Source organism: Aotus nancymaae, unplaced genomic scaffold (genome assembly GCF_030222135.1).
Source record: "Aotus nancymaae isolate 86718 unplaced genomic scaffold, 86718_ANA_hifiasm-v0.15.2.pri h1tg000007l, whole genome shotgun sequence".
Taxonomy (NCBI): domain Eukaryota; kingdom Metazoa; phylum Chordata; class Mammalia; order Primates; family Aotidae; genus Aotus; species Aotus nancymaae.
The window spans coordinates 6,255,249-6,281,927 of NW_026988418.1; the positions used below are offsets into that span (position 1 = coordinate 6,255,249).

The window sequence follows — 26,679 nt, forward strand, 5'->3', positions numbered from 1 at the left end:
AGGTTTGTCTTGCCCCTTTTGCTCACTCTGCCTTGCTAGAGTGACGGAGAATCTGAGGCAGCAGCAAAGGCCGGGTTTGGGGAGCATCAACTTTGAAACTCACAAATTTTAGACTTGGAAGAGACACTGGATGCTGCCACTAATCATTATAGAATCCACTCTGTAGTCTCCGGAGGAGGAGATCCCAAGCTCAGCCACCTGCAGCAGCACAGCCCCATTTAAATGGCAACTTAAAAATACTGTGGAAGAGAGTAAGGCAGTAGAGTGAGAAACAGGAAAAACAGCCAAATTGTTGATTGTGAGTTAACCAGATTGAAATTCATTTTGACCAGAATTATTCAAGAACTTAATAAGGGCTTTTGGCAAAATTACTGTAGTTCTTATTCTGACTGGGCTCTTATAGGACTTTACCTTCTTTCATATCTGTTCAATGGAATTAGCTAAGTTTATGGGTTTTTTAGCATGGCTTTGCTTCCCTCAGAGCCATATAATCTATTGCAATATGCTGTAAAAGGAGGGAGAGATGTGTACTTGAACTGACAATTGCCCAAGTTTCTTTTTGGGGATGGATGTTCCTTATGCTGATCTGCTTGGTAATACCCTGAGCCCGCCCCCCACCCCCCCGGCATTCATGGTCTCTCCTCATAAACTGCATTCCTTGTGATCTGTAAATGGTCCACCTAAGGCCTAGCACAGGACGGGCTAGAATCTAACAAGCTCACCCAGGTGATACTTTGTTGCTCAGTTCACATGGGAATGTTGTTTGGACTCATCTGCAGAAGTCTTGCTGGGGTACTGCAGAGCCAAAGGGAAGAGACATTTGTGGTACAGTAGTGGATTCTGGCTACAGAAAGTTTCCCATGTTTTCAGAAGGTTCTGACCTGCATGGTGATGACACATTTTGAATAGGTGCTTTATTAGTTATCAGATAATCAAATTACTATAAACTTAATGGTTTAAAGCAACACACATCTATTTCAGAGCTTATAGGTTAGGAGTTTAGATACCATTTCATTAGGTCCCTTGCTTCAGGGCTTCTCTGAAAACCCTGCAAGGCTGAAATCAAGTTATTGGTCAGGGCTGTTCTCATCTGAAGGCCTGATTAGGGAAGGACTGCTTCCAAGCTCACTTATATTGTTGGCAGAATTTCAGTTCCTCTAGGGTTGCTGGCTAGCTGACTGTTGTCCAGAGGTTGCCCTCACTTTCTTGCCACATGAGCCTCTACAACATGGCAGCTTTCTTCAGCAAAGTAAACAAGGATTAGAGTCTGCTAGCCAGATGGAAGTTACAGTCTTATGTAGTCTGATCACAGCAGTGACATTTCATCACCTTTGCTGTGTTCTGTTGGTTGGAAGCAAGTCACTAGGCCAGCCCATTCTCAAGGGAGGGAGTTATACAAAGCTATGGATACCAGAAGGCGGGCATTATTGAATCACTGATGAGATTCTAGAATCTATCTGCCACAGTGCTCAATTGGGAGGGAGAAAGGAAAATTCTAGGTAAAACAGGTAGTATCACAAAGTGGTTAAGTGTGATGGTGTTGAAGTCACAGATCTGGACTTGACTTTCACTCTGACAAGACAGCCTCCCAGCTGGCATCCCTGCTTTCCCCTCTATCCCCTCCCCAATCCATTCTGCATACAGTCATCAGCTTGATCATTTGAAAATGCAAATTTCCTTCACCTTTGACATTTCCTAACCACAAGAGGAGGAGAGCAGTGATTGAAAAGAATCTGTTCAATAAGATGTACTCCTTGCATTTACCACCAAGGGGTATCATTTCTTTTTCCTCGTTAAGCCAATTACCATACTTTAGAAGGGCTAGTGGCAATGCGAGGTGATTTAGATTACCTCAGAATGGGGAACTAGGACTCAGTGATTATATACAGTAATCACTTTTTATTCACCCATCCATCTGTTCACCTGATAATTTCATAGTATTAAGTGCCTTCTAGGTTCCAGGTTCTGGGGAATAATAGAGCTGAATAAGAAATCACTATTTCCAAGTTCTGGGGAATAATAGAGCTGAATAAGAAATCACTATTTCCAAGGAGCTCACAGTGTAGTAGCAAAGGAAACAAGTTAACAATTACAAGATGCTCTAAGGAGAGGTGTCATAGAGGTACGCAGGGACACTATGGAGCTCTGGGGAGAGGTTCCTTACGGAGCTTGGAGAATTTGGGAAGACTTTTGGAGGACCTGATGCCTGTTTGGTGTTGAAAACCATACAATTAGAACTTTCTGGAGGCTCCAACTGCCCTTTCATAGGAAGTTTGTCTTTTGGGGGTTAGAGTAGGGTTCATTTTTAGATGGAGTTTGTGAATGAAGAAAGGGACATTCATTTAAGCCATATCAACCAAAGCAATCCTGGCCATGAGAGTGGTGGAGTGAGATACGTCCTGGCTAGAAAATCCTATGTCTAAAAGCTAGGAGATAGATGAAGAGGAGGAGGAAGAAATATTCCAGACAAAATATAACATGGAAGGGACATTGACCAGAAGTGATATGACATTTGAGGAATTGCCAGTTAAACAGGAGAATGTGGACTGGAGGCTATGGGAGAAGAACTATGGAAGGATTTGGGGTAGGTTGATGATATTGGCCATTAGAAATATCATTTTGGCAGCAGAGGTTGGGTAGAGGGAAAATGGGAGCTTTCATCCCTAATCAAGGCAAGAGATGATGGGAGTCTGAACTAAGCAGTGGTAGAATGAGAGGGCCTGAATTTCATCAATTGCAAGGTGTACTCTTTCCCCTCACATTTTAGTATCTCTCAAACCTGTACACTTCTAAAAGTCAGTGGCATGTCGCAGTTTAAGTGACATTTTTTCTTTCTTAGAGCTACATAAAAGAATCATAACAGCATCTTAGATTTGATGAAGCAGATCATATTGAAAGTACAATAGATTGCCATCTTGTTAATAAAATGTCAGAGGGGTGAGAGGAAAGACTTAGATGATGCTTGAATTTCTGTCTTGAGTGTCTGCATTTAATAGTGGTGATCCACTCAACAGAATACGGAGGAGGAGGACATCCCTGATATTTTCTAGAATAATTGGTGATGTATATTTGCTTTGATAATCCGCCTTCTTGGCCCCTCCCAAGTTACTAGATGTGAGTAACAGCTGACTGTAGCTCCCTTTCTGCACCCTAGTGCTCTGGAAGGAGGAAGGGAGAGCTAGCTTGTATCTTACTTCTCAAGTTACCAGTCCACAAACATAAAGAGTATTACTGTTACAGATACAAATAGATAAGTACTGTCTCGTGAACTTTTATTCTGCTAAGTATATCCATTATCTCTTAATTTTCACATAACCCTCCATCTATGAGGTATATAGTATTATGTTACAGAGCAGGAACATCTCAGAGATTCCGAAACTGGCCCATGGTTATACAGATGGTAAATGGTAGAGGTCAGATTCAGACACAGTCCTGTTTATTTTGAGTCTGACCATAAACTTAATCCTGTTTGGGCCAATTAAGACAGTTGTAAAGGATCTTAATATAGAGCTATAAAGAAAAATCACAAAAGTGATAGAGTCTCTTTTTTTTGTTTGAGACGGTCTCACTCTGTTACTCAGGTTGGAGAGCAATGGCTTGATCATAGCTCACTACAGCCTTGGACTCAAGCAATCCTCCTGCCTTAGCCTCCCAAGTAGCTAGGACTACAGGCATGCACCATCATGTCCAGCTAATTTAAAACAATTTTTTGTAGAGATGAGGACTCACCATGTTGCCCAGGGTAGTCCCAAGTTTCTGGCCTCAAGCATAATAAGATGTTTATATGAGATATTATAGGAGTAGTTCACTTGAGCGTTTAGTGATAGATATGCAGAGGATATATATCAAGGTACAGAGAAATAACTTATTTAATGTCATACAACTTATAAGCAGTTGAGCCCATATCTGTGTATTAAAGCCTGGGTACAGAACTTTCATTAGAAGATAGGGTTCATTTCTTCCTTTAAGGAGCTGGAGCTTGGGAAGAAGGAACTACACTGTGCCTGGAAAAATTTCATTTGTGTAGTCTTAAACATCAGTTGATTCAGTGGACCAGTCTATACTTGAAAGTTTTTTTCTTCTTCATTTTGATTTAAAATATTATCTGCTTTTCTCTACTTCACTGACCACCTTTTCTGTGTCCTGATCCTCCTCTTCCTGACATCTGCATTCTGGGGCCAAGTCTGTGGCCCTCTCCTCTTTATCTCTAAGTGGTCTAAGCCATTCCCCAGGCTTTAAATACCGTCCATGCACTGCTGACTCACATACAAATCTCCAGCCCTCACCAGTCCCCAAGTTTTATGCACACTTGTTTGTCCAGCAGCCTTACTTGGTACCTCCACTTCACTTGTAGTCATTATGAATTTAGTGTGTCCAAATCTAAACTCTTGAGTTCATCCCCAAAAGCTGCTTCACCACCAGTCCTCTCTTTCCATCAGCACCTGTCTCACACTGTTGTGGTGGCCAAGGACCTAAGTCATTCTTGATTCTTCTTGTTCTCCCCCTACCAGTCAGCAAGTCTCAGCTCTGCCTTCAAAATGCATCCCAAATGTGGGTGCTTCTCTTCACCTTACCCTTTTCCCCCTTAGTCCAAGCCACCAACACCTCCAGCCTGGACAGTGCAGTAATCTCCTCACTTGCCTCTCTGCTTCCACAGAGACTGTCAGCATCATTTTCTTTTTTTTGAGACAGTCTCACTCTGTTGCCAGGGGTGGAGTGCAGTGGTGTGATCTCAGCTCACTGCAACCTCTACCTCCTGGGTTCAAGTGATTCTCCTGCCTCAGCTCCCAAGTAGGTGGGATTACAGGTGCGTGCCACCATGCTCAGCTAATTTTTTGTATTTTTAGTAGAGATGGGGTTTCGCCATGTTGGCCAGGCTGGTCTCGAACTCCTGACCTCTTGATTTGCCCACCTTAGCCTCCCAAAGTGCTGGGATTACAGGTGTAAGCCACCGTGCCCAGCCGTGCATCATCTTTTAAAACTACAAGCCAGATCACAATACCTCTGTTTAAAAAAAAAAATCCCAAGAATTTTTCATTTCTTTCCTAGGTTCTATGTGATCTGCCATTCTCAGGACTCAGCATGTTCCTGCTTTGCTGACCTTGCTGTTCTTCCTACACACAAAGCTCATTGCTGCTCATTTACTTTGCTGTCTCATCTGCTTGGAGCATTGCCCTCAGGATCTTTGCAGGTTTGCATCTTCTCATCCTTTAGGTCCCTGCTGAAATGCCACTTCCCTAATTACCCTGTCAGAAATACCAGCTCTTCTCACATTAAAATAGTTCTGATTCTGCTTTGTTTTCCACAGCACTTAGCACAACCAGAAATGATTTATTTTTTGCTTCTGTCCTATACTCGATTATAAGTTCTGTGAGGACAGAGATGGTCTTTGTCTTGTCCACTGCTGTCTCTAGCATCTAAAATAGTGCCTGGTACATAATAAATACTCTTAATAATGAATAAATCAGTGGGCCGGGCACAGTAGCTCATCCCTGTAATCCTAGCACTTTGGGAGGCCAAGGCGGGCCGATCACTTGAGGTCAGGAGTTCGAGACCAGCCTGGCCAACATGGTGAAACCCCCATCTCTACTAAAAATACAAAAATTAGCCGGGTATGGTGGCACGTGCCTATAATCCCAGCTACTCAGGAGGCTGAGGCATGAGAATTGCTTGAACCTGGGAGTTGGAGTTTGCAGTGAGCCGAGATCATGCCACTGCACTCCAGCCTGGGCAACAGAGTGAGACTCCATCTCAAAAAAAAAAAAAAGAATAAATCGATGGATGGACATCTGTAGCTCTGCACCTATATCCTGCAAAGGATCCAAGTCGATGCAGTTAATAGAAATATAATGTGAGCCGCATGTGTGATCTAAATTTTTCTAGTAGCTATACCAAAAAGTAAAAATAACTTTAAGGATACATTTTACCACTGGGTACGATTATAGGCTCATGCCTATAAACTCAGCACTTTGGGAATCCGAGGCAAGAGGATCGCTTGAGCCTAAGAGTTCAAGACCAGCCTGGCCAACATAGGGAGACCTCATCTTTACAAAAAATACAAACATTAGCCAGGCATGGTGGCATGTGCCTGTGGTCCCAGCTACTTGGGAGGCTGAGGTGGGAGGATTGCTTGAGCCCGGGAGGTCAAGGCTGCTTTGAACTATGATCATGTCACTGCATTTCAGCCTGGGTGACAGAGTGAGACACTGTCAAAAAAAATTTTTTTTCTGTAACCCAGCATATCTTAACTGTTAGCATTTCAACAAATTACTAAAAAAACTTGGTTACTTTACATTCTTTTTTAAACTAAGAATTCAAACTTTGGTATATATTTTATACTTACAGCACATCTCAATTCAGACTAGGCACTATTGAAGTGCTCAGTAGCCACATGTGGCTGCTGGCTACCATATTAGCACAAGTGCATAAGTAGCCTAACTTACTGTTCTTCTGTACTTCCTGTGAGATTCAGAATGAGGGAAGCTAGAAACTTCTGGTGTGTGTGTGTTGGGGGTGGGGGTGGGGTAGCTTTTTCAGCTACCCTGCTTCCTTCCCCTCTCCTGAAAGAAAATTTGGAGATGTCCAGACTAATAGATGTATGATCATATGCTTAGATTAATAATGCTGATAATTGAGCTACTACTCTGTGCCAAGCATATAATCTAATTTAATTCTCCCATTTTATAGATTAGGAAACAGGTTCAGAAAAGCTAAGTAACTTGTTCACATTTATACATCTGGTAAGTGTTAGCGCTGGAATGTAAACTTGGTTTAAAGTTAAGCTGGTATAATAATCATTAGGCTGCAGTTTTTAATTTGCTACTTTAATAGGCCGCATGGCAGGAAGAAATGAAGAGAAACCATAGATGGTCAAAAAAAGCTGGCCTGACTCAGGTTGGGGCGCGTCACACACCTTTTGTTGCCTCACACACCTTTTGTTGCCTCACACACCCTAGGTCTGACTTTGGTGTCGCTGTTTTTAGGTCTCAGCTCCACGAATTGTTAATGGTGTATTCTCCAGTAGAATCAGCTCTCTGATCCCATATTTCTTCTTCTGTAGGACGGGAATGCTAACACTAACCTCAGGTAGCTGAGAAGTTCCAGCAAGATGATGAGAATGTCCGTACAACATCTAGCCCGGTACCTGCTACCTAGTGTTCCCCTCAGGACATGCTCAGTCTTACACTCCTCTTTCCCCTGCTGGTTGCAAGGAGAGGCAAAGTGTCACTTGACCTCCTAGCACCCCTGCCCTTTTATATTCTCCTGTGGGGTCCTCAAAGTGATTCCTGCTCCAGTGTTGCTTTCGGTGGGCTACTGAGGGTGGGCGCTACCTGAGAACCAGTGCCTGAAATCCTTACCCAATACCAAAAAGTTTTGTTTTGTAGCACTCTGTCAGCCCAACTGCCAAAGACAGTCACCTCCGAGATGCTCTTGTCCCCTTCCTTTCGCTTCCCTCAACCCTGGGATTCCATCTCACACGGGCTCCTGATGGGGCTCCTTCCTCCCATCCCATCTGTTGCTCACCTGCCTCCTGTCCCGCAGGATTGCAGATTCTTCCTCCACAATGGCTACCAGGTTAGTCTTTCTGAAACAACCTGATCATGTCACCTTCCTACTTAGAAACTTTTCTTCAGGACTGAGTCCAAATTCCTTAGCTTGTCATTCATCCAAGTAGTATTCCTGTGAGCCTATGCTCTTATAGGCACAGTGAACAGCAGCAAAGGAAACATACAAGCAGCCCTGCCCGCATGGAGCTTACCTTCTAGGGGCCCCGCAGAGGCTGGCTCAGCATCCCCGCACAGCCTGCCCTTTCCAGCGCACTTCCCGCCCCACTCCAGGCCCACGCGCCTGGGCCGCTGTCTCCACCTTTAAGCCTTCCCAGTCTCGCCCAGGTAGAGGAGTTGTCCCCTCCCCTGAGACTCCTCCATTCCCTGCTGCCCCCACCACAAGACCTGGGCGCCCCTGGAAACTGAGGCCCTTCTTCTCCCTGACTACAGACCTGCAACCCCTCCCCTGCTCTTGGGATTGTGAGCTAAGAGCCAGGGTGGGAGCCTGGGACACCAGCGAGCGGCGCCCCTTGCCAGGGCTGCCCCTCTCCACCACACAGGAAGCGGGCAGGAGCACGGACCCCCATCCCATGTAGGAATGCCTTGTCGCCAGGTGAGCCTCTGCACCCGCGTGGAAGGGGCGAGAAGCGCCGCTCCCTGGGTGCTATCAGCGACCAGTTCGGCTCCATCTTTCCAGGGTGGTCCCAGCTGGAGCCAGGCCTGGGCAGCCTCCGGACAGCCAGAGTGGGTCAGGGAACCGCGTCCAGTCCCCAGAGGCCGGCCCTCTGTCGGGGCACTGGTTTCCAGCCTCCAGGAAAGGAGCAGGGAGTGGGGGGGAACAGAGTCTGTAACTGGTGCAAGCGGCGTCGCCGTGTCTGTGCCATGCGTGTCTCCGGTTGGAGAGCTCCGCCTGGCTGGTTTCACTCCGCGGAGGCGCCGCCCCGCTACTGAGAAACCTCAGAGGCATACTCAACTCTCCCCTCCCCTGCAGCCCCACTACCACAGCCCGGCTTTTCCCCTCCTCACGTCTCCCCCTCAACTCCCAGTCTCCTGACTGGTTTCCTTTTCTGTAGTTTGTCCCCTCCAAGCCTTCCTGCGCTCCCTGCCCATGTCTGAACAAGACTCTGCTCCCTTATTGAACACCACACTGCCCACCACAGGCTGCCACTCAAGATCACACCCGCACAACCACCCCCTCCAGCCTCCCTGCCAGTGTCACCTCTGGTCACCCCTCTCTCCCGGGATCCAGGGATCCAGCCTCCTCATCGTGCTTCTGCACCTGCAGTTCATTCCCTCCGCCACAAATGCCCCTCCTAATTCTTTATTCATCCTTAGAGACCCTGATAAATGTCACCACAGGAGTGGAAACTTCCCACACCCCACCTCACACTTAGTCTCTCCACAGCAGCTGGGACGTCCCCTTGTCCAACATTACACTTGTCCCTACACACAGCTGCCACCTCTACCAGACTCTGAGCTGCTGGAGGGTTCAGCCTGGCTCTTGTTCTTCTCCCATCCCCAGACACACAAGGCCTGGCACAGAGCAGCCATCAGCAAAAAATAAACCGCATTTTAAAAAAATGAGTAAGTGGAAGATCATAAGTACTAGGTAGTTGCTGGGTGTGCGGAAGGGGCTGGACTGTTGAGTGTTTATCTGAGAAGTCTTCTTGGAGGCCATGTTGGGTAGCGTTAGATGGAGGGTCGATAGATTTGGTGCAGCGAGAGGGCCTCGGGGAAGCACCAGAGTGACCTGCGATGTTGATTTAACAAACACGGAACAACTTCTATTGTCAGGCCTCACACTGGGCACAGGCGACCTCAGCCAGAACTCAAGTTGTGTCCCCTGTAGGAGAGGAGGGAGCCAAGGTAGGCTGTGCCAAAACAGAGTGCCACATCATGAGCACAAGATGAGACCATACAGATGAGGGGCACTTAACATGCTTGGGGGGATGTCCTAGGGGGTTCCCAAAGAGGAACACCAACCAACCCAAGACCATAGGGAGGTCCTGAGAAGGGTGGAGGACTGAGAGAGGAAGCTGGGATTGCTGAGCAGGGCTGGCTTACCAAACGCAGTAGTTGGACTCCATCCTGAGGGCATTCCAGAAGCTGGGGAGTGACCAGATCTACTCCTGCAGGCAGGTACTGTGTCAAGCCTCAGCCCCCACCCCTCCTGGGAGCCTTCTCTCACCCCCTGGCAGGCCGAGCCCCCCTTCGGTGCTCCCTTAGTAGCCTGGTTGCCTCTTTCCTGTGCAGGGTTAGGCACTGAGGCTAAACTGCTCCTTGGTCTCAATCTTCTCTGTGTCCCAAGCACCAGGCACCAAATCTTACCCCTGCCCAAATGTTTGCTGAATGAATGGGTGGTTCCTTATTTCTGCAGTCTTCTACAGCCCTTACTCTCAAGTCCACATCCTTTCACACCTGGGACCTGTGCATTCTGCGGCAAACAGCATTTAATTGGGAAAGAGGAGACCCAAATCAAATCCTCGCTTCACCATTTACTGGACAAGTCACTTAACTCTCCTGAAATGTCAGTTTCCGCATCTGTAAGATAGGTACCACTGTGAATAGAGTCTAAGTCTCTACATGCATGCAAGTGACTCATTTCCTTGGAGAGGTTATAAACTCTGTGACGTTAGGGAACAAGGTTTCTGCCAGCACCTGGCTCAGGCAGAGCATATAACCAATACAATGTCCAGTCCTCTTGGTTAGTAGAGAGCAGAGCACTGGGGAAACAACACTTAAGGCAAAATTGTAAGTCTCATTTCTACCACTTGTGGTGTGAACTTGAGCCAGGTTCCTCCCATCTCTGAGTCTTCCTTGCCTACCTGGAAAGTAGGGATAAGAACTCTTGCCTAACAGCGCTCACAGGGCCAATGGAAGTCCTAAATGTGAAAGTGGTTTGTGAATGGAGGAGATAATGAAAGAGATAATATAGTAGACAATTGACCATTAATTAGAAATTAACCAGCTGTGAAGTAGCACAGAGGCAGCAGCAATGCCTAACAATTGGTAGAAGACCCTGGGCACCTGCTATCTGACTCTGAGCAGCAGACACTGGGATGCTTGATCTTGCTGTGGTCAGCCCAGAGATCCAGGAGAGACCACTACAGTGGGTTCATGGGGAGGGAGTATGCAGCAAATCGCTTGTCCCCTTCCCCTACCAGATTTCCCTGGCTTGCATTGCTTCCTGTTTTAGGGGCCCTGGCATAAGAAGGTCTTCGGAATCACAATGACTTTGGCCGTGTAGCTACTGATCCCCTTTGGTGAGTGAGGCTGGCCCACGGAGGACTGATAAACTCTAGTCTCAAACTCCAAGTCAGCTCTCCCAGCTGCTGGCCTCTTGATGGTGGGTTTATGAGAAAGGACCATGGTTTGTTTCACCTCTTGCCCAGACCAGATGGGTCCTGAGGCTGTACAGAGGGGCTGGATGGAGGCAGAGCTGGAGGTGAGATTAATCCTCACCTCTGAAATGGGTGAGAATTAAATGAGAAGACAGATTTGGGAACACCTTGGAACTTGTTGATTTTACTCAGGATCTATTTATGGCTGGTACATTTGCCCCAACCAGTGGGGCTTCTCAGTTCTGGGGAGGAATGGGACTCTCTCCAAGAGACTCAGTTTCACAAGCATTTTATGTGTAAGGTGTACATATTTGTTCTTTCTCCAAGAGACTCAGTTTCATTTTATGTGTAAGTTGTACATATTTGTTCTTAGAGTGAAAACAGACAAGACAGGCTGTGAAGATGGGTGGCACCAGCCAATTCCCTGTTGTGGGAGAGACTGGGAGTTCTGTGGGGCCTGGGCTGGGCCACTCCCACATATAGAGGGAGGCTGCTGCTGCCCCTAGGGCCTGGCCATCAAGCTCCCTCACTGGCCCCATCCCACACAGCTCCTCCTGATGAAATCTATGCCCCCAGCAGAAGACCAGACTTAGAATCAAACAGATAGGATTTGGTTCTATTTACTGTGTGACTTTGAGCAAATATCTTCCTTCCTTCCTTCCTTCTTCTTTCTTCTCTCTCTTTCTTTCTTTCTTTTTCTCTTGAGTTGGAGTCTTGCTCTGTCGCCCAGGCTAGAGTGCAGTGGCATGATCTTGGGTCACTGCAACCTCCTTCTCCTGGGTTCAAGAGATTCTCCTGCCTCAGCCTCCTGAGTAGCTGGGATTACAGGTGCCCACCACCATGCCTGGCAAATTTTTGTACTTTTAGTAAACGCGAGGTTTCACCATGTTGGTCAGGCTGGTCTCGAACTCCTGACCTCGCGATCTGCTGACCTTGGCCTCCCAAAGTGCTGGGATTACAGGCGTGAGCCACCGCGCCTGGCCATCTTCTTTTCTTTTAACGGTAGTTTCCTAAAATAGGGGAGAATTCTAGCACCATGTCCTAAGGTCATCAGCAGACGCTGGGAAGAGAACATGGTGAAAAGGTCTTTGTGAACTATTCAGTGTTGTACACATTCTTTATTATTATTATTTTTTGAGACAGAGTCTTGCTCAGTCTGCCCAGGCTGGAGTACATTGGTGTGATCTCAGCTCACTGCAACCTCTGTCTCTCAGGTTCAAGTGATTCTCCTGCCTCAGCCTCCTGAGTAGCTAGGATTACAGGCGTGCGCCACCACACCTGGCTAATTTTTGTATTTTCAGTAGAGACTGGGTTTCAACATGTTGGCTAGGCTGGTCTCGAACTCCTGGCCTCAGGTGATCTGCCTGCGTTGGCCTCCCAGAGTGCTGGGATTACAGGCATGAGCCACTGTGTCCAGCTACGTATTCATTTTTAATCTGTTGTCTCTTCCGTTGTGGAAGGAGGCCTGCCGTTCTGATTGGTTCCTGTCAGAACCAGGACCTTGGGGCACCTCAGCTGTAGCCCTGTGCTTCAGAGGGAGGGAGCTTGGACTGTGGGACAACAGGGCTTCCTGGCACTACTTCTCTCTCAAGCCAACCCTTGATCAGTGACAAGTGCCCATCTCTCACGTGGGAAAAGAGCCCATACCCCCTGTATTTTGGGCCATGGGGCTCCAGGAGGGTCAGCATATGGACTGGAGAGATGTCTGTGCTGCAGGGCAAAGGTGCAGTCAGAAAGGGAGTGGAAACTATGCTGTGTTGGTTCCCTGCTCTGCTACTGAGCTTTCCCAAGACGCTGGATCCTCAGCACCTTTGTCTTTACCTCCTGAGTCTTGTTCATCTACTTCCTGTCTCCCTTAGTCCAGCCAGTGATGTGATACAGAATGTAGGGAGGGTGCCATTCTGTGGTGAGGTCTAGTGGAACGGGTCCCTGGGAGCCTCTTCTGGGACTCCTTGACCTTGGGAACCCTTTGCCCCTCTCTCTTAGGCCCCAGGTAAGGGTACCAGTTTCTTCCTGAGCCATGACCAGAGCCATTCCCAGATAAATGACATTTCCTGGAAGGAGGTTACCAATACCTTATCTCTGGCCAACATGGTCCTGGGGCTCTTCTCCATCATCTTCAGCTTTAGCAGGTAGGTCTGGGGCCCAGCAAGCTCTTAGCCAAGAGCTGGAGCCAATGGCATGAGGAAAGGAGGGAGATTCTAGAGAGCAGGCACTGAGGCACAGGAATCCACAGTGGCCCTGGGGAAAGTGCAGTGGCTTAGGAGTCAGGGGCCAAGATCCCAGACTTAGCTGTACCACACACCTGATGTGACCTTGGCTAGGTTACATCCCTGAGCCTCAGTTTCTCCTGTAAAATGAGGAGCTTGCATTATGATCTCTGTAGTTCGTTCCAGCTATGGCAGTCTAGAATGGTTTTTATGAGAAAATCAAGAGATTCTGTTCTGGTGGCCTTTATACACTCTTTGGGCAGGCCACTGTTCATGTTTTCTAATTCTTAAATTTATCACATGACCTGGCAGAATATTTGAAATTAGCACTGTTCTGGGAGGTCCGAGACATGTATAAGTTCCCCCAAAATGTTGTAAGCAAATTCTATTTCTGTAAATTGAATCCCATGTCAATGTTTTTGGGATATCAGTCCTTCAAAGATAAATGCTTTATGATGCAGATAACATCCTCCTAATCTAGTTGATTGTCTATAACCATCAGCCAGTGACTTCTCTTTGGATTTGTTTCTCATCCATAAAATAAGATGACTTTATCTGATGATGTTTAAGCATGCTTCCAGCTTGAAATTTTCGTGATTCTCTATGTCTTCGTATTTGGAGTCTAATAAAGTAGGGTACACCTACAGTAGAAAATCTCTGTCTTTTTTTTCTTTTTATTTTGAAACCGAGTCTTGCTGTATCGTCAGGCTGGAGTGCAGTGGTGGGGTCTTAGCTCACTGCAACCTCCGACTCCCTGGTTGAAGTGATTCTCCTAGCTGGGGTTACAGGTATGCACCACCATGCCCAGCTCATTTTTGTATTTTCAGTAGAGATGGGGTTTCACCATGTTGGCCAGGATGCTCTCGATCTTCTGACCTTGTGATCCGCCCGCCTTGGCCTCCTAAAATGTTGTGATTACAGGCATGAGCCACCACACCTGGCCAGAAAATCTCTTTTTTCAAGAGAAGGCTTTTTTTCTTTCTTTCTTTTTTTTTTTTTTTTAAGAGATGAGGTCTCACTATATTGCCCAGCCTGGTCTCAAACACCTGGACTCAAGTGATCCACCTGCCTAGGCCTCCCAAAGTGCTGGGATTACGAGCGTGAGCCACTGTGCCTAGCCCAGAAAATCCCCATCTTCTTAATTCAGCCTAATTTTCTGGGAGTGTAGTTTTTATGCCATGATACTGCCCCTAGTATTTTTATGTAGCTTCAGTCCCCTTTAGATATATAGGTCTAGGTCTAAACAAAGGAAATGCTGTGATTGGGGACAGCTGAGGTCTAGGTCAGGCCCTTTGCTCCTTCTGGACCACCTAAGCATTGCATTCAGGGCGCAGACTTGGGAGTGCACCTTTCAGGGTAGGTTTGCTTGAAGCTGTGGTGGCAGTATTTAGAGGGACCTGGGAGCATATGCTGGATGGAGGCACAGAATCAAGAATGTGGGGTCTGAAAGAGCTTATGGAAATCATTTAAAGCATCAAAATACATGAGACAGAAACTAATAGAACTGCAAGGAGAAATTGATGAGTCCACTATCAAGGTTGGAGATTTCCACACCCCTCTATCAGAAACTGACAGATCCAGCAGGCAGAAACTCAGCAAAGACATAGTTGAAGTCAGCAACACTATTGGTCACCTGGATAAAGTGGACATCTATAGAGTGCTCATCCAACCACGCAGAGTACACATTCTTCTCAGACTCTCTTGGACAGACCACATTCTGGGTCATAAAACATACCTTAACAAATTTAACAAAAGTATGCTCTCAGATCACATGAAATTGAACTAGAAGTCAATAACAGATAGCTGAAAAATCCTGAAATATATGGAGATTAAACACACTTCTAAATGACACATGGATAAAAGAAGAAGTCTCAAGAAAAATTAAAAATGTTTTGAACTAAAAAACATGAAATCACGATTTATCAAAACTTTTAGGATGCAAGGAAAGTAGTGCTTTGCTTTGAGGGAAATTTCCTGCATTGAATGCATATATTCAAAAAAAGAAAGATTTAAAATCCATAATTTAAGCTTTAACCTTAGGAAACTAGAAAAAGAAGAGCAAACTAAATCCAAAGTAAGTATATAAAATAAAAAGTAAAAATTACGCCGGGCACAGTGACTCATGCCTGTAGTTCCATCACTTTGGGAAGCCGAGGCAGGTGGATCACTTGAGGTCAGGAGTTCGAGACCAGCCTGGCCAACATGGTGAAACACCGTCTCTACTAAAAATATAAAAATTAGCTGGGCATGATGGCACATGCCTGTAATCCCAGCTACTTGGGAGGCTGAGGCAGGAGAATTGCTTGAACCAGGGAGGCGGAGGTTGCAGTGAGCTGAGGCCATGCCACTGCACTCCAGCCTGGGTGACAGAGGGACTCCATCTCAAAAAAGTAAAAAGTAAAATAAAAATAAGAGTGGCAATCAAAGAAATTGAAAACAAGAAATTAATAGAGAAATATCAGTGAAACCAAAAGCTGGTTCTTTGAGATCGATAAAATCAATAAACCTCTAGCCAGGCTATCCAAGTTAAAAAATGAAAAGACAGAAATTACCAATATCAGAAACAAAACAAGGGCCATTACTACTGATTCCACAGACATTAAAAGGATAATAAAGGAATGCTATGAACAACTCTATGCCCCAAAATTTGATATCCAAGCTGCAAATGATCAATCCCTTAAAAGACGTAAGTTACCAAAACTCACACAAGGAGATCCAAGCCATCTGAATAGGCATGTATCTATTAAAGAAATCATTTAGCACATACTCCCCATTTTACAGATGGGGGAGTGGCCTAGAGATGGGGTAGTGATTTACCTAAGAATTCATAGGGAGATGGTGGCAGAGGCTGGGCTAGAACTTAGGTCCCCTGTGCCATCAAAAATGCCTGGAAGTTTAGTGTTGGAAGGGACCTTAATGATTTTCTAGGGGGTTTGGGGCACTCCTTTCTGACTGTAGATTAAGAGTTTGTGAGGGATGTAGGCATGTGTGTATGCATGTGTGGTGCGAAAGCAGTATTTATCAGGATGTGAGTGTGGGGGACATGAAGGGATATGTGTATGTGTGCAAGTGTGGGAAGTGTGTAAGAAGTATATTAGTGTATACTAATGCACTAATGGAGGGCAGGGGAGAGTCTCCAGTGGAGACTGCAAAAGTGCTGCCTCGTTTGGGCTTGCTTGTCTATGCTTTAGGAAACGCCAGTGTGCCTCCTGGATGCTCCTGGTCAGCTTCCTGTTAGACATGGCAGTCAGGGCAATGACCAGCCACCTCAACATCTGCTCCAAATTGGGTGAGTCCAGGCCCCAAGACCCTAATCCTTGCCCCCAGTAGCATCCATCTGAGGTCACCTCCTTCGTCTGTCATCTAACAGCCAGCAGGCCTTCATCAGGCATCCACCCCTTTTCACATCCCTCTGAGAGCAGCAGAGACAGCCTCTGGGCAGGAGTTCAGGAGCCCCACAGTGCAGCTCCAGCTCCTCTGCTGGCTCACTTATTGACCTTTGCTCAGTCCTTGTCCTGGCTTTCAGTTTTCTCATCTGCCCTGCTTCCCCGTTCTGGGCCCATCCAGATATTGGAGTGGAAGTGGGGAGGGGCGGGGTGAGAGGAGGTTGGCAGAGAGGAGATGAAAATTAAACCAGCAGAGCAGCTGGTTTAAAATACAGTAAAATGCTTCCATGTAAGATTTAGTTTTAAAAAGTCCCACAGCTTATCAGCTTGTATCTGACGGTAGTCCAACCCTTGCATGTTAAGGGATGGGAAAACTAAGACCTGAGAGGGAAATACTTGCCCAGGGCCACTGGCCAGTTCAAGGCAAAGCCAGGAGGAGATCCCAGCCTTGATCTACAGATTGCCTCAGGGGAGCAGCTGTTGCTCTCTGAGACCTCAGGACCCTTCTTGTCACTACCCCAGCTCCCCCACCAGAGTGAGGCTAAGGTGCAAGCTATCGGAGTCTAAGCTCTTCTAACTTTGGGCCCTCTGGGGCAGGAGCTGAGCTGAATGCCTTTGCCATCTTCACCACCTTCGGCCTGGCCTCCGCTCTGCTCCTAGGCTTGGATGGACTTCTGAGTGGGACCCTGGCCATCATCTGTGTGTCAGCTGCTGCTTTCCGCTTGTGCTTTTATTCACCTGGTGAGTGGAACCAGGGTTGCCTTAGAACACGGGGCAGGGGACCACAGAACGGGGGGCTGTCAGATGTCAGAAGCCTGGGGTGCAGTTACTGAGTCCTTTTTCAGAGGTCCTCTTCCTTCCTCCTTGCATAGCCCACGCCCCATGACCCATGCCCACTGGAGGCTGCAGGCTGTATTGGCAGAGCCCTGGGCTGGGAGGTGAGGGCCTTCGTTTCTTGGAGCAGCTATGCCTCTTTCTCACTGCATGACCTGTGATCTTTGGATGGAGCACATTGATTCTTGGACTAGAACTGGAGGTTGTACTCCAGTTCTCAAAAAAGATGGAGAAACCATGCTCCAGTGAGGGAAATTGTTTTGCCTAAGGTCACAACGTGAGGGAGGGCAGAAGATACAGCACAGGGCTTAGACTAGCAGGTCTCAAAGGACCCTTTCAGCAGAGACTTCCTAGGAGCCAGGGCACACCCTGGTCCTAGCTGGCTGTCTCCTTTCCCTTGGAAACCCAATGTAAAACCCATGCATCATCTTTGTGAATAAATGATTTTCAGCCTGCCACTGCCTTTGGGTTTAAGGGAGTATGTATCCTGGGTAGGGGAATACTCAAAGAAAGAGGGGCTTGCTTCATTTAGGTATCCTTAGGGCAGATGGAAGCAACTAATCTCCAGTGTTCTTCCCGGCAGGAGTCCCCTCCACATACAGGGGTCTACCCTGCCCCTATGCTTCCTCCATCTTGGCTTCCACCTCCCTTCTGACCAAAGGCAACACATTTATCCTCTGCTGCATGGCCTCACTCATGATTCTCTTCATGATGGACCGGAGCTACTACCCACATGACAAAATCCTGGAGTCTGAGAACTGGAAAACATTGGTTTATATAGGAGGTGAGTGAAAATGTCACCATGGCCAGTTTGCCATCACTGCTGCTTATTGTCACTGTACCTCACCCCAGCATTTTTCTCTGTCCCTTATTCTGCTTTATTTTTCCCCATAGAACTGACAATCATCTGACATATTTACTAGTTTTCTTATTGTCTATAAACACTAAACCTACCCCCAATAGGGGACTCTTTTTTATTCATGATATTAATATAATTAATATTATATTCTAGTGCCCAGAATTGTGTCAGTCACATAGTAGGTGCTCAGTATATATTTTTTAAATGTGAATACGTTCAATAGAAATTTAGGAAGCACCCACCATGTGCCAGGTGCTGGAAATCAAATTGGTAAACTAAGCAAACAGTCCTTGCCTCTGATTCTAGAACCTGATCGCAGAGGAGACAGATATCAAACAAATAATGGCAGGAATAACTAGAAACATATAGTTTTACTGTGTGTTTTATACAAGTAGTGTACTCCGGGAGAGTGTCAGAGGGTGACCTAGTTCAGGCTGGGATGATCTGAAGGGAAGGGAAGGATCCTTAAGCGGGTGTAATTTAAGTGAGACCTACAGGAGGAGTGGCCAGGTGAGGTTGGGGAGGTTCAGGAGGTTCAGGCAGAGGAACAGTACGTTGTGATGTCTTTGAGGCCACAGGGGCTGGATGCGTTAGTGGAGCAAGGTGGCTGAAACTTGCTGAGACAGCCAGTGACACAAACTAAGGCCACGAGGTGAGTGGACCTGGCAGGATTTGGGATTTGATACCAAAGGCAAATGAGAAGTCTCTGAAGGGATTTATGCAGGGAAGTGGTACAACTGGAGCAGCAGTTTTCAGTGATCACTTTGACTGCAATGTGGAGAACAGATTTCAGGACTGAGAATGTAAGTAGGAAAACCAACTTTTTGTTCAGATGAGAGGTGATGGTGGCAGTGGAGATAAGGAGAAGTAAATAGATTTGAGATAAATATTGGAAATAGAATTGACATTGGGGAAGGAGGAGGAGACATGGATGACTCCTAGGGTTGGGGTTGAAGTAACCGAGCACTGGGTTCCAGGCCCTGAGGTCCTGGTCACACTGGGACCTTGCAGAAGTCCCCTTAGAGCTTTCCCGGATTTAGGGCTTCCTTCAAGGAGTATCAGTTTTTCTTCTCTTAAATGTGATTCTGTAAACAAGACAAACATCTATGGGCACCCAGAGTTTCTTCCATTATTCCCGTATGAGTCTACTCTAGTTTATAGGGTCTTTGGTTTCATCCTGACCTTTCCCTTAAGGTTTATACCTTTGGTAACATTAGCACCAACAGCCCTATCCAAGTTCTAGTAGCTGGCTCCTCCTACACCTTAGTGGCAGAGGCAGAATGCTGGTGAGAAGCTGCTGGGTTTAGAAGCTTCTTAGGAAGACCTGAGCCCAAGCTCTAACTCTGGCACTTATTAGTTATATGAACTTTGGCTAATACCTCACTGTTTTGAGCTCAGTTTTCTTCATCTGTAAAACGAAGCCACTAATCCCTACTTTGCAGGATTACTGAGATTAAATGAGATAATAAATATAAATCCTCTGGCACAGATGTGTCCATTTCTAGCCTCCCCCTTCTCCTCTACCTCCCCTTCTCCTATCTCATAGCAGTAGAATTTCTTAGTGTTCTTTGCTCCTGTAGGTGCTACTGATCCCCCTCTTCTCAAAATAAACCACATGCTTGGCCTCAGCCTTCCTTAGATTGTCCTGCTCTCTGAGTAAAGGAGGAAACTGCACCTTACAGATTTTGACAATAGTTAATACCAGAGCCCTACTGGGTAGATTTCAAAATGGCTTCTGTGGACATTCCTCTTACTTGAAGGCAGCCAGTCACCTTCTTAGACTGAGGTCCCTTCTCCCCCACAGAGCTTCATATGTCTGAGAACTGGTCTGTGACCAGCACTCTGAGACCTTATATTGTATACTTTTTTTTTTTTAACAGAAAGTACCCCAATATTATATATATATATGGTAGAGACGGGGTCTCACTCTTTTGTCCAGGCTGGACTGAAGCAAGCCTCCTGCCTTGGCCTCCTAAAGTGCTGAGATTACAGGCATGAGCCAACACTCCAGCCACGTACTTTCCAGGACAACTCTGATAGTATTGTCTTTTTGCCTCAACAGATCAATGACTATTCTTGAAATGCAGTATTCCAAAGTGCCCATGCATATCCTTAACTGCTTCTTACTCCTAGAAGTGGTCTCCTGTCAGATCATATGTTCTGATTTCTCTTACAGGATACGTGGTGATCATTCCCATGGAAATGCCTTGGCTCATGCTCTCTTTGCCCTCTTTTTGAGTTCTCTGAGGCAGTATGTCTTGTTTTGAAGAGTCAGGCAGAAGTGGGTTTGAAACAGGACCTTGCATGGGTTACTTTCTGTTTTCATCATATGAAAAACAGACTTAATTCTAAACCACAGGATTATTGTGAAGTGTAGATGACAAAATGTACGTATCTAGCAGAGTATCTAGTGCAAAGTAGGTATTTCATGAACGTGGGTGCTCTTTTGCCTTTTGGTGGTGAATCTGAGTGCAAATTGTGTTGGGAGTCCCCAAGACAACCCCTGAGAAGACTCACAGGACTCAGCCTGTTGTGGTACTCATAGCTAAGATTGATTTCAGCAAAAGGATACAAAGCCAAATCAGCAAAGGAAAACGGTGCATGGGACAAAGTTCAGGGGAAACCAGCTGCAAGCTTCAGAGTGCTCTCCCAGTAGAGTCACATGAGATGCACTTAATCCCTCAGCACTGAATTGTGATAATACAATAAAGTGTCGTCTACCAGGGAAACTCATCAGAGACTCAGTGCCCAAGTTTTTATTGGGGGATGGTCACGTCAGCACCCTGTGCCTACCGTGTACCAAAATTCCAGACTCCCAGAAGGAAAGCAGATGTTACCACTGTGCTTATAGGGATAGTCTAGGTATAGTGAGACACTCTTATCAGTTGGGGAAAGTTTTATATTGGTTTAGGGAACTGTTTATTATTCAAGTTTTCAGCCATCAGCCAAGGGCCAGCCTTGCAAGAAGGCCTGTCTGAGGATAACAGTCTTAAGCCTGGACGTAAACTCTTTTCTGCATACATATAATATTGCATTGGTCATTATCACATGTTAAATTCAAAACAATGAGGAAGATTTCTTTCCTAACTAGGTTTTTTGTTTTTTGTCTTGTTTTCCCTAACAAGGGCAATTCAAATGTCTTCTTGGCTGAGACTTCTGATGTGAATTTGACACAATGGAACCTGAGACCGCATTGGGCTATGCTTCTCTAGTTACTTACCTATCTCTATTAAACTGAACTTGAAGACAGGGCTTCTGTCTCTTTTTGTTTGTTCCGTAGGCACTGTGGGTGAAAAATAAAGAATGGAAGGGTTGGGACAGGAGAGTAGAGGGTAGAGAGCATAGAAGACGCTTCCTAGAAATTGAGCATCTACATTTTTTCTTCTTCCAGGTGTCGTCATGCTGTTTTTCTCCCTGTTGTCTCTGTCTGCTTGTTACTGCCTGGTATGGTCGCTCTCATACATCTTCTTTCCAAATGCTCTGTGGGGCAAGGCAGCCCGTCTTTCGTCACAGCACTGAGGAAGCTAAGCAGCTCTACCAGCTCGCACCGGCCTCTGTGGGGTTTGTGTCAGCATGTTGGGCCAAGCCTTGTGTAGCTGCACTAAAGCTTTGTATGTACCTGTGTTGTCATATACTAGATACATGTCTGTTGCCAGGAAGCGAGAAACCCAAAGTAGGCTCAGTGGCCTTCACTTCTTTCTCTTTATTCAGGGTTCTGACTCCCTTGGAGACAATACTTGTTTATTTTGTTTATGTCATGCAGAACAGAATGTGTCCCCCACCCCCCACTATCACCCCATCCCCCGCCCCTCGCCTCAAGCTCAGTGGGGGCTGGGTTTGAGTTCCAGCTCTATTACCAGCATCCTTCAGAACTAGTATGACCTAGGCCTCAGCCCTGCCTGGTGGGGCTTCTTGAAGCATTTCTTACTCTTGCAGACTCTGGCTCTGAGAATAGAGCTAATCACAGGACTTTCATGTTGCCCAGTTTGAATGTGTGTAGGATTTTGTAATTTAAACATTCTGTATTTTAACAGTTCAAAGCCGCTGCCTTTTGCTTTGTTTAGTGATTAGATACATTGGTGACACAGGGCATCATCTGGCTTGCAGGATCTCTGTGGATTTTCCTTCCTATGCTGGAAACTACTAAAGTGTAGCTATTCAGATGCCACTTCATAGTCTAAAATCCAAATCAAATAGAATATAAACAGTACTGTATAGAAAAGTTGTACCTCACCAAGAACTCAGGTTCACTGAGCCCCCAGCATGGACAGACATTCCACCTCCCAAATGGTGGAAAAAGGATTGGTGGCTGGTTCTGCTTCACCCTCGGAGACTGCGCCAGAGCACCTTCTACCCTGGATATAACTTTTTGAAGTTTCCAGAACACTGGAAACTTCTATTCTAATGTATATTCTAATAGAATATACATCTATTCTCAAATTAGATGGTTAAAAATAACCCAAAGTAAGATTTGGCTCTAGCGGAATAGATAGTGCCTTCCTGTGAAATCATTCCTGTGTTCCTAGTTAGATGGAGATGCCAGTGTCCCATGACTTTCTATCTCCTTCACTTTAGGTTTTGTATTTTTTCTATGTGCCATAGTGCCTGGCACTCAGAAATGCTGACTTTCTGTGTGAATTGATTTAGTTGTGGATTCTAGTTAAGTTACATACAAGGTTACTATAACGTGGTGAGAATTTTAACAAATATACAGGGGCTTAGACATTTCAGTTTTATGCCCTTCAATGCTGTACATTCATTTCAATGTGATGCTCCCTTTAATTAAAGCATTTTAGAAACCCCAATTTGAAAATGGTCTTCACATAAACTCTGAAGGACCAAACAGGTGTAACAGTGCCTGAAAATAATAGATGCTCAACAACAAAACCAAAAAGCGAAAAACATGTTTTATTCTGAACTGACTAAATTTTGTCCAAAAACCTAACATTTGAGATTAGCCAATTATGTCCTATTCTTAAATCAAATTAGGTATCATATTTGGGCTCAAATGACTGGTGGCTGTTTCTAAAATTTGAAACTATGTTAAAAGGAAAAAGATGCAATTCTGAAAGATGCAATTGCCATGTCCATTTTAAGTGACAGCAGCAGAGTTAAATATATAGACCCCCAGGAGGACAGCTTTGAAAGTGAAATACCCATTTGGATGTGTAAATTGTGGCTTGATTGTAACAGTAATAATTCATGCTTAATTGCCTCCAGTTTTTTTGTAGGTTAATGACACTAGGGTAGTTATAGGTCAGCTGTCAGCTGGTTAACAGAGGGATCTATGCTTCCTTGCACCCCTCTGAGAGTATGGTTGTACTTCTATATGGTCTTGAGGGTCTCAGAAACTAACACTACTCATTCAATGCCTTCATATCCTCAGACAGTGGTTTTCTAAAATAGAAAGTCTCTTCTTGGGCTTCCTCCTAGGGACAAGTGAGAAGGCCAAGAAATCTGCACTTCTCAGATGAATACACGAAGCTAGCAGGGTTTAGATAGTTCTCTTTGTCCTAAACTTGAGAGAGAGTGTAGCTGTCCCTCCTGGTCAACTTCTAGCCCCTTCTTCCTTTTTTTTTTTTGAGACGGAGTTTCGCTCTTGTTACCCAGGCTAGAGTGCAATGACACGATCTCAGCTCACCGCAACCTCCGCCTCCTGGGTTCAGGCAATTCTCCTGCCTCAGCCTCCTGAGTAGCTGGGATTACAGGCACGCGCCACCATGCCCAGCTAATTTTTGTATTTTTAGTAGAGACGGGGTTTCACCATGTTTACCAGGATGGTCTCGATCTCTTGACCTCGTGATCCACCCACCTCGGCCTCCCAAAGTGCTGGGATTACAGGCGTGAGCCACCGTGCCCGGCTAGCCCCTTCTTCCTAACCTGAAGTCCTACTCCTGTGTCTGATAAGCAGAATCAAGTGACTGAGAATTCTGCTACTCTTTTAGCCCTGTGACCTTGAATAAAATGTTTAATCTCTCTAAGCCTATTTTCTTATCTGTAAAATGGAGGAGTTACTTTCTTTTAGGGTTGTTTTTTGGATTGAACAACTGTGATGTTTTATGTGGATGAATATAAAGCACCTACACTAATGAATGGCATGTAAAAGATGTTAAATAAATGTTAGATGGCTTTCTGTCCCCTCTAGCTTTCTTATCTTCCCATATACATATATTTCAATTTAGAATAATAGTAATAATAATAGTTAACATTGACTATGTAGAGTAAATGTATAATTAACATTTACTATATTATGCCATATAACTTACTATGTGTCAGGAACTGTTCCTTGAATTTTACTATTTCACATAATCCCCTAAACAATCCAATGAGGTAGTGACCACAGGTTTCAGATCAGCAGTTCTCAAAGTGTGGTCTGTGGATACCTGGGGTTCCTGAGACCTTTTCAGGGTCAAAACTGTTTTCTTAATCCTAAAACTGGGACTAAAATGTCACTCTGTTGACATTTTTGCAATGGAGTAAAGCAATGGTGGGCAATACGCCTGGCACCCTGGTTTGAATGAGGGCAGTGGCCCTAAACGGTACTGCTAGTTATTGTACTTTTCACTGCTGCAGGCTCACAGTAAAAAACAAAAAAACTAAAGAATGTCATGACGAAGTAGTAAAAATGATTAATTACACCTTTGCCCCAGAGTACACATCTTTTTAATACTCTGTGGAATGAAAGGGAAAGCACACATAAAGCATTCCTGCTGCATGCTGCGGTGATGATGGTTTTCTGGAGGAAAAGCACTGGTTTGAGTTGGAGCTGAACTAGCTTCTTTTCTTATGAAACACGAAAGGATGACTGACAGACAAACTAGGGTTGCTCAGACTTGTCTTTCTGAAACTACAAACGAAGAGAGCCTGTTGCTTCAAGAAATAGTTTTTGTTGCCAAGGATAAAATTTGAGCTTCCAAGTGAAAACTAGAATTTTGGAAAATTTGTATCCAAACTCACTGTCACTGTGAGTCTGACACTTTTCCAATACTCAGACTTTTCTGGTGAGATCAGTGGGGATATTAATGAATAAATATTTCTGATGTTGTGTAATGCAATGTGGTAACATTTGGAAAATCCGCATAACTTGGTGAACCAACATTTTCTAAATGATAAGTGCATGATGTTACAAAATCATGCATGGGCGAAAGATCTGTTCATAGGGAAAGAGTCAAAGACCGAAGGATTTTAATGTAACAGAGTATAAAAAGATCACTGACATGGTATCAGATTCTATATTACAACTAACCTTTAAGAAACTACCACTTGCTGAGTTTTGGTATAGTATCAAAGATTATGTACAATGACCTGGAAAGGCTATTAAAATACCCTATTCTTTTCTAACTACATGTCAGTGTGAGGTTGGAGTTTTTTCTTTTTTTTTTGAGACAGAGTTTCGCTCTTGTTACCCAGGCTGGAGTGCATGGCGCGATCTCGGCTCACCGCAACCTCCACCTCCTGGGTTCAAGCAATTATCCTGCCTCAGCTTCCTGAGTAGCTGGGACTACAGGCGTGTGCCACCATTTGCCCAGCTTATTTTTGTATTTTTTAGTAGAGATGGGGTTTCACCTTTTTGACCAGGATGGTCTCGATCTCTTGACCTCGTGATCCACCCGCCTTGGCCTCCCAAAATGCTGGGATTATAGGCGTGAGTCACCGCGCCTGGCCCGGAGTTTTTTCATATATTTCAACCAAAACAAGATGAGAATCCAGCATACAGAAGCACATATGAGAATTCAGTTTTTTTCCATTATGCTGGATATTAAAGAGATTTGCAAAAATGTAAAACAATGCCACTCTTCTCACTAAATGATTAGTTTTGAAAATTTTTTCACAAAAATGTTTATGTTATCCCATAATGGGTTATCACTTTTAAGTGAATTAGTAAATATTTTTTAAACTTCTAATAAAGCAAATATGATACATACAACAATTTTTAGAGTATAAAAAAAGTCCTGAGACCAAAACGTTTAAGAATTATTGACTTGGGGCCAGGCACGGTGGCTCGTGCCTGTAATCCCAGCACTTTGAGAGGCTGAGGTGGGCAGATCACTTGAGGTCAGGAGTTTGAGACCAGCCTGACCAACATGGTGAAACCCTATCTCTATTAAAAATACAAAAATTAGCTGGGTGTGGTGGCATGAGCCTGTAATCCCAGTTACTCAGGAGGCTGAGGCAGGAGAATCACTTGAACCCGGAGACAGAGGTTGCAGTGAGCTGAGATCGCACCACTGCACTTCAGCCTGGGAGACAGAGTAAGACTTCGTCTCAAAAAACAAACAAACAAACAAACAAAAAAAACTATTGACATCTGACCACACAAACACCAAGTAGTGGATCTTAAAGTCAAACCCAGGCAGCCTGACTTCCAAAGTCAGTGCTGACATTATTGGTTTTAGATGTAAGACTTCAAAAATATCTCCGTACCTCTAAGAAACTGGGGATGGACCACATCAGGATGAGGGAATTCTGGGCAGGTAAGCAGAGATGATGTGTTCCTAGTTT

General features: G+C 45.3%; 1 protein-coding gene across 4 annotated transcripts; it reads left to right on the plus strand.

The window, feature by feature from the left end:
* The first annotated feature begins 58 nt into the window (after positions 1-58).
* On the plus strand, positions 59-24,310 carry TMEM269 (transmembrane protein 269). 4 transcript variants are annotated; one of them, XM_012434810.3, is made up of 5 exons: positions 59-5,191; positions 16,290-16,387; positions 17,082-17,225; positions 17,887-18,102; positions 21,569-24,310. In XM_012434810.3, the coding sequence occupies exons 2-5, from the start codon at positions 16,312-16,314 to the stop codon at positions 21,694-21,696; spliced, it is 564 nt and encodes a 187-aa protein (XP_012290233.1). In that variant the 5' UTR covers positions 59-5,191; positions 16,290-16,311; the 3' UTR covers positions 21,697-24,310. The 4 variants fall into 4 exon arrangements, with proteins under 4 accessions (XP_012290233.1, XP_012290231.1, XP_012290232.1 ...); XM_012434808.2 differs by lacking the exon at positions 59-5,191 and adding an exon at positions 6,928-13,020; XM_012434809.2 differs by lacking the exon at positions 59-5,191 and adding an exon at positions 6,928-13,020 and having other exon boundaries at positions 17,902-18,102.
* The last annotated feature ends 2,369 nt before the right edge of the window (positions 24,311-26,679 follow it).

Coding starts and splice junctions, on each gene's coding strand:
- TMEM269 (XM_012434808.2), top strand. CDS start 12,980: ATGGTCCTGGGGCTCTTCTCCATCATCTTCAGCTTTAGCAG. Junction 13,021..16,289: donor ATCATCTTCAGCTTTAGCAG/GTAGGTCTGGGG, acceptor TCTATGCTTTAG/GAAACGCCAGTGTGCCTCCT. Junction 16,388..17,081: donor CAACATCTGCTCCAAATTGG/GTGAGTCCAGGC, acceptor CCTCTGGGGCAG/GAGCTGAGCTGAATGCCTTT.